The sequence below is a fragment of the Myotis lucifugus genome, unplaced genomic scaffold (assembly GCF_000147115.1).
Source record: "Myotis lucifugus unplaced genomic scaffold, Myoluc2.0 scaffold_6, whole genome shotgun sequence".
In the NCBI taxonomy this organism is placed as follows: domain Eukaryota; kingdom Metazoa; phylum Chordata; class Mammalia; order Chiroptera; family Vespertilionidae; genus Myotis; species Myotis lucifugus.
The window spans coordinates 10,644,080-10,652,406 of record NW_005871054.1 but is presented as its reverse complement, the minus strand read 5'-3'; the positions used below and the strand labels follow the sequence as shown (position 1 = coordinate 10,652,406).

Genomic DNA, 8,327 nt, shown 5'->3' with positions numbered 1-8,327 from the left:
CAATGTCATAAAACTCCCTATAATTAGCAACACTTATAACATTTAATTTACCAAAAATGGCTGAAGAGCAGAGATATATTTTGCATTTTCTATACAACAGGCTATAAAACGTCACTTAACCACAGTCCAGAAAGCACACAGAGATGGATTTTATATAAACATATGTAGTAACATATTAAGCGTGCATGAAAATTTCCCAATGATTGCATCTATGCCCTCTTGTTTTTGTTCTGAAATTTTAGTGTGATAATGTGCCTTATATTTCACAATGTTGAAAATAAGGCCTCCATACTTTTTTTTTTCCCTCTCACAATCATAAAGGGGCTTTTTGAATGTGTTCCTACACAAGTCTTCAAAAAAGCCAGCACTTTGCTTCAAATGTAAATTCCAACCACGGCTCCATTTGCGCCAGGCAGCAAATTCTTAAGGATTTGCAGGTCGAGTCACTCAAAATGCCACAGTCTTCTCTGGCAACAGGACTATCTGACTTCTCGGGAAAGCGCTAGCACTTTGGCTAAATCCAGGATCATAGGTAGCTTCTTTTGTGTGTGTTGTGTTTTGTGTTGTGCCTCGATGTTGTAATACTCCTTTGCTTTATGAATGCGTGCGGTCATCACTGTCTTTTAGAAATGTTCCAGCAACATAAAGACAGGCAGAGTAAATGAAAACACTGTGGATGTTAGGGAATTTATTGGCCCCTGTTTTTTAATTTTTTATTTATTTTTCTGTTTTTGGAGAAACAAGAGCATGAGATACTTGATTTTTTTTATTTTTTAAAAACAGTCTTTCCTTCCTGATTGCATTCCCTGTCTTCTTTTGTATGTGCTTCATAAAAAGGAAAGTAAATAAGTTTATATTATGTCTCAGATAAAATGAAGACTATTTCTATACAAGGGTCCTTTTAAGATCTTGGAATCAGACGTAATACTCTTTATCCTTGTTCTTCTTATTTTTGTTGGCGCTCTTCGCACTGCTGGGTTGTTTCTCCTTTACGACAGCCCCATTGGACTGTGCTGAGTTACTGATGTAGTTTCGACTCTCGTCCACGTGGTATGAGCCTTCATCCCGGTTTCTGTACTTGTACATGGCATAGAGGAGGATGAGGATGCACAGGGCGGCAGCGGCTACTATGCCTACCACCATGCCCGTGGTGCTGCTGGACTCCCGGATCACTTCTGCGGAGCCTGGGTATGGCTCTCTGCCCCCTGCCCGGGTTGGGTTGGCTATAGGAAAGAGGGGAGAGAAAAAAACACACAGAGTGATTATCGAGTTCCTTGAATGCTAACAGTTACCTTCTATGTCCATGACTAATGGAATAGTACCTACTGCTTTAGAAAAAGTAGGCTGCTGTGAAGTGTGGAATCCCTGTGCCTCAGGGTCACTAAAAAACTGGTGACAATGAATCAAAGCACTTGGTGAGAGATTTGTTGCCATCTTTTCTTTCTCACAGATCAATTTTGTTAACAAGGTCTTGTAAGTGCAGCCCCAAAGGGCCATGTTGATGTGTTAGGTGAAAAACCATAAACCCAGCATGGAAAATAAAATGACCCTACCTTGAAATATTAGAGGGTATTAATTTCAGAATCCAAAAGATGTTAATATAGAACCCTTAGAGCTAACTCTAGACTCTGAATCAGGATAGCTAAATTTAGGACTCTTTATGCAATCATATTGCCTCCTACAGTATTCAATATAGTATTGAACAATAAAATAACTCAGACATTTTGAATAATCTAAATATCTGCTTGTAAAAGTATGATTTTAGTCACAACTTTACAAACTAAAACAAAATTAATTCCTTTTTCTGTTGGAGGTTTATTTGTATGGATGGATGGGAATTTATTCATTGGTCGCAGTTGAGTGATCACCAAAACCAAATTTGGGAGGTTAAAATAAATAATTTTTTTCCCTCAGTTTTATAGACCATCCATATTGGTTTTGAGTCAAAACTTGGTACCTAATAGATGACAATAAATAAAGGATTGGCTAGCTCTGTTTTATTCAACTGGTAAAACCCTTTTTAATCTTCCCAAAGTATAAAGAGTGACAAAGCTCTTCCTTTGGTCAGGAAATGGGTTTTGGGTGCCGCACTGTCTTCCCAAGGCCTCATCAGGCACTGAAGTTGACTATAGATGGGGAGAAAACATCCTGTGATTTGGCTTACAGATCAGGGAGGCGAAGGTGACTCTTTTCTTGTACATAATACACTTAAAAATTTGTTGAAAGAATTTAAAAGAGTAGGAATTATAGAGAGAGATGATTTCATCCTACTTCTCTCTGACGCTAGTCATTTTTCTGTATGAATTTTCTTTTTCTGAATTTTCACCCTCTCCCTTGTCTTAAAAAATCATTACTTTACAGATGTAATGGGTTAATTTTTTAAAACTTTGTAAGTTATGCAGAATGAATTTAAATCGTCACCAGATTGCATATATAGCAAATATGTATGCATGTGGATGTAGACACAAAGCAGAAATGGAATAATTGAAGACTGAGATTGGACTTTTATATCACTACTATTCAACATTACGTAGTAATTATTTTTTTTAATATTTCTACAAAAGTTCCTATTCCTGGGATTGATTCACCAACTGTAACTCTAGACTGCTTTATAATTTCGTTTTCAGACGTCACCAAGATTTCTTCTGTCTGCATGTGAATTTCTTGCAGTCATTTTTCTTTCCTTCTCTGAACAAAGCCTTGCAAATATAGTCACTTACAAAGTCATAGCTTTCAGTCTCAAAGCAGCGATAGGCTGTGTTCTGAGAGACAAAATGTAGCAGGCGAAACATTTCTTTGTTGAGTATGTCACTGCTTGTTTTACAAAGGACCAGGTAATGTCGCTGAGCAAGCCTTGGCATGGCTTCTGTGGCCAAGGCGGAGGAGACCAAGACTGTAATCCACAGCATTTGATTACAGGAAATTAATTTCCTCCCCAGAAGAATAGGACCTACCGCAGGAGCTCTGTCACCACCTGACCAACCAAAGGCCACACTTTCTCTTTCAAATACAGTCGGCTTGGCCAAACTCTGCCAATTAGCTCAGCCGCTAATGTTCACTAAATGACAACTTCCCGCTCATTTGGAGGAGTTTTCTTTTGCCAGGGTGTCATAAGATCTGAAATGGGATCTTTACTTAAATATTACCTAAGCCCCTTCTCCCCACCAGGTGAGATGCTTTCATTTTCAACACATTTTCATAATTATCTCATTCTGTTTGTCAGAAAGGAATGGGGAGAGCAGAGATAAAATCCTATTCATATAGCTCACAACAGCAAGGATTGAGAGTTTTAATGGAATGCTAGGTTTAAATGTTCTTTCCTAAGGGGGAATATATATAATATAAAATTTCCCACCAAAATCTGTATTATTGGTGAACTATCTTATCCAAGAATTTTAATCTTAATTTATCTGTTTAAATACTTTTAATATATTTTCACAATGAAAGCATAAGCAGCATACCATCCGTTTGATGTTAAAACTAGAATATGATTGCAAAGACCTAGGAAAAGCCTCAAATGCTTCAATTTTGCCATATAGCTATTTGAAAAGGACCTCATATTTAAGGGAAATACTTGTGTTTTCAGCGATTCCAGACAAAATGTTATTAAGTCACATATAGGCCTAAAAATAGCTCTGTAACCCATGTGAACATAAAGATTCTAAATGTCGTGTTTTTAAAATAATCTATTAAAAAAACACACACACACCAAACCAAATGAAGGAATTTTATCCCTTTTCTTCTGGTCAACATTAAAAAATTAATACCACAGGTATTTTATAGGCCTACTTGGAATATGCAGTTGCTTTTTATCTAATTGATTATTCAATAACCTTTTTTTCTGCTTCAAATTTGAAGGCTAAGTGACCTTTATTCTAAGTTTAGAAGTTTTAATAGTAAATAAAGGCCCAGCTAGCCCACTAAAGTGTTAATGGGATATCTCTCCTAGATGTGCAATAAAAGGCTAGAGAAATTCACATATATTCTTGAATTATAAATGTGGCTTCATGTATTGATTGTCATTAGTGGTTTATTTTGATGATCACTGAAAAGTATATGGGGAAATTTCATTAATTTAAATGTAGAGAATAGTATAAATGGCTCAAAAAGTTAAATGCCTTCTTACATAATTTGGTTAAAATTTTACATAACAAAATGCAGTCATCTTTTAACCATTATGACAATGCAAACAATAATTTAATCAGAGAAATCCATAAAAAAATTCTTAAATTTCATGGGCTTGTGAATTTTGCATTCCCTTTAAACTCAATAAACTAAAGCAAGATATTTTAGATAATTAAAGCAATCTACATCTTTTCCCTAGTAGTGTTAACAAATAAAGGAACTACAATTTATTTTTACTCCATCACCCTTTCTTTGTCCCAACATGTGATGAGAACAATGAAAAACGGGTAAAAAGATGGAGGGAAGCTAAAAGAATGGCATACATGCAAATTGGTAATAAGCCTTGAATGGTCAAAAGTTGACTGATTTGTAAGTAACACTAAGCTAATGTAGCCAATTCATTATATCAGGCACAGAGGCAAAAGGAGCCCAGGTCAATGGAAAACTTCAATAGGACTGATGATGGGCAGGCACATAGGTACTACTTAGTGTGACTGGAAATAGGCAAGTATTCAACTGCAGCAGTGGTGGCACACGTATTTTGGTTAAAAGTCCAGGGCACTAGCAATAAAAAAAAGAGTAGAAATATTCTAAGCATTTAGTTCCATTTATATTTTCTAATTTTTAATAGTTCTATTCATATAGTGAAATCATGACTTACACACAATTTATGTGAACACTGTAACAATAGGTGCTTTTATTACTAAAGGTTTCCCAAATAATTCTGCCTTATCCCTGCTTTATAGAAGAATGTCCACCACCACATACCCCTCAATCCACTGGGGTGCTGTATACACTGCTAGGTCTATTACATGTGGGAAAAGCACATATGCATTCCTTAATGGCAATATGAAGACTTGAGTTTTGCTGGCATTTTTGTTTAAATGAGTCAGAAGGCATTCATTGCACCGGCAAGGGCAAAGAGCTGTCACAGGAATTTAACCTCTTTCACGTAAGACACTTTTCAGCCAAAAGGCTATGGAGATATTCCTGGGAACAGACAGCATTATCTTAAAGGGCAAATGAAAATGATTTTTAATTCTGTCTCTCTCAAATATTTGGCAAGATCCTGATGGTTTCTAGAAGTTTTTCACATGGTCTGCTTTGGCCCAGGTTTATTAAGAATCCTCTACGCTAGCTCTCTGAATTTTTTTTTTCATTGTCTAATTAATATTGTGATTCCTTAGGTAGGCATAGCCTTTCCAGTGTTAGGATAGTTATTAACTTATCTCCACATTAAACCCTAAAACCAGTTTATTCGTATCAGATAATAATTCATGGTGCAAAAGATATATCCCAGTGCCTTGGTGTATTTGTTGCTTTGCATAAAAATGTTAAAATATTAAAAATTTTAAATAATCCTTAAAATTGCTGAGATAATTATTTTAAACTACCATGACAGGAAAAGAAATTGTCCTAATTGATGTTCTTTCTTTCTTTTTGACAGTCTCTGGCACTGTATCTGTGAAAGAACACTTCCCCAAGTAGGAACTAATTTAGGTCCAGTTAACAAACACCACGAGACAAACATGTTTGAGAGACACAGTAGGCTGTAGTGCAGAGAATTATTTGTGACAGGTCTCGTTTCTTCCCAGATCTTCTGTCATCACACCTATGCTGCTCTCTATTCTTCCTCCTACTTAGTCCCCCTCTCTACCTCTTCTGTGTGACTCCCAGCTCATGACTTAGTTTTGAAGGTGGCTTTTAGAGTGTATAGTGGGTGTGTCCCTGCTCAGGTAAATGAAAGTCAGGCCAGTAGGGGTCAGCACTTTTTGCCTCTGGGGTAAGTGCATTCCTCAGCAAGGTGTTAAATGAGTGACAAAACTTAGTGCCAAATTCCTAATTTCAAAGCATAATATAAAATAGTCCTTACTGTCCAAAACATCTCAATGTGATTGATTGTTCACCAGACATGGGCTTTGTGTTTTATACTGCCATGCTTTCCTTTAAAATTTAACTTTCTAAATTTGTTTAGAGACTAAAATTATATGCTTTATCAGAAGGAATAATATTATCAAGTAAAAAAAAAAGACGGGGATCTGAGCAGCACATTAAGCCATTAAGCTTTACTAGAGTATTTATTTATTTATTTGTCACTATTTAATTGTTTCTAGTCTTAACCAAACCTGGAGTATAAAGCCCACATTTCCTTAGCAAAATGATTCTCAACTGAAGTTCTAAAATAACTATGCATTATGAAAGGTAAATTTTTGAACATTAATGAATCTCTCCAAAGAGGTTTCACTTTGCAATAGAAAGCATTCAGTACACTTTAGCTGTTCTTTCTGAGATTGGAAACATAGCAATAGAAAATTGCTATTAAATATAATTGCTCTTGGTTTATGTTTTTGTAACACTGCATGAGAAAGGATGCTTAAAGTCCTAACTCCTGTCACATAGAATGAGGGTTTGGTGGATGATTGTGGGACCTTATATTTCCATTGATGAGTTCACCAAAGCAATAACCATGCCACAAGATGCTCTTTTTATCACCCAAATTGTCATTTTTATGAAACTACTTTGTATACTTGGATGAGCTGTTCTTTCACTGTAATCTTATTATATTTATGTTGTTTCCAAAGTTGGCTTTGTAGGGCGAGACTGTAGTTTCCAGGCAATTTTTATTGCTGATTTTATTTCTTCAATATAGACTGTTAGTATATAGGTATGTCATCAACCATGACCTTGTCATATCAAGAATGAAACTAGAGTTTCACTAGAAACTGATGACAATGAAAATATAGCTTTTCAGCATTAACAAAAAAATTGTAAGAGACTTCCAATCTTCAGAAATAATTCTCTCTCTCTCTCTCTCTCTCTCTCTCTCTCTCTATATATATATATATATATATATATATATATATGCCATTCTGCTACCTGGAATTGTTAGATAGCCTGTCTCACAATAATCCTTTTTAAAAACTATTGGTAAGATGCATTTACTTAATTTTTTTTTCACTAAGAGTCTTTCAGTAATCTTTATCAAAGATTAAATTAAAAGTAATCAATTTTAAATTTCTGTCTCCATCCCATGTAGGAAAAGGAGCTGCCTAAAATGATCTCATTAGACCAGAGTTCTGTACTGTGTTTTAATAGATGTGGAAGTTATTACAATTCTAGCCTAGCCTTGAAAATGGTTTCAGATTTATGGGGAAAGATTTGACTTTTCCAGTATCCAGTTTTATTAATAATGTGAAAAGAAAATTGGAATTGTAGGCTCCTGGGGTGTTTGTGAATTGAGATTAGTATTGTTTTTTCTCCAGAAAATAAAGTTTATTCTTCTTCTTTCCATTTTAGTGCTTCAGTACAACCTGGGTCAGAAGAAACTCTGATGCAACCACTTACAAGAACACGTGTTTAAATATCACAGTTGCAAGAAAGAAGGTAGGTAAATATTTATATGGCATGCACAAATATCAACATTACCGCAGCTGCAAGAAATCAGGTAAGCAATGTTTTTTATGGCATGCACTGATGTCGACACACACCATGGTTTTATGAGAGGTGATGAATGCTGTCAAATCCCTCCCTTTATGCCAACTCCATCCATGCCCTGAACATTATGAAGATAGGACAAAAGGCTGGAGAGGGGACATGTCTGAAGCATCTTAGCCCTTCCAATGAACTGGAGATTCAGAAAGAACTTGGAAATCAATAAGCCCTTACTACCTCCATGGTTGCTGGGTCTAATATTTTCCTCTGTTACTTTCAAAGCCACCAAGGCACATGTTTGAAGGGAAGTGCAGAGGCCACCACTGTGGGATTGAGGGGAGCATTATCTTCACCAGAAATGTAGATATTGCATGCTAGACACAGAAAAACTCATCCTGTGCCTGGAGGACAGAGCGCACCACATAGACAGAAAATGCAATGGACACACACACCTTGGGTGACTTTGGGTGCATTGAAACTAGTAGAGAAACACATATCCCTCATCTCTGGGGGAAGCCATAGGGTCATGGGATTTACAGAGACTATTCTTCAATTACTCTATACTTTATGTAAACAATGTGTCCACAGCTTAGTTATCTGCAGGCTCCTTAAACTTGTTGCCTGGTCATGGTACCTATTAGATTTTATTAGAACCCTTGAAAGTGTCCAAGTGTTTACTAAAGTACCAGTGTGACTAATATTCTTAAGGTCCTCCAAAGTCTGCCCACAATGATCTATTAAAATTTGTCTTCCACTTCTCCCAAAATAAG

General features: G+C 36.1%; 1 protein-coding gene across 1 annotated transcript in view; it reads right to left on the bottom strand.

The window, feature by feature from the left end:
- Window positions 1-915: 915 nt before the first annotated feature.
- Window positions 916-8,327, bottom strand: part of NRXN1 (neurexin 1) — a 973,903-nt gene continuing 966,491 nt past the window's right edge. The window contains exon 23 of the mRNA XM_023746047.1: window positions 916-1,223. Coding sequence (XP_023601815.1) covers window positions 916-1,223 — 308 coding nt within the window. The remainder of the gene's footprint in view (window positions 1,224-8,327) is intronic.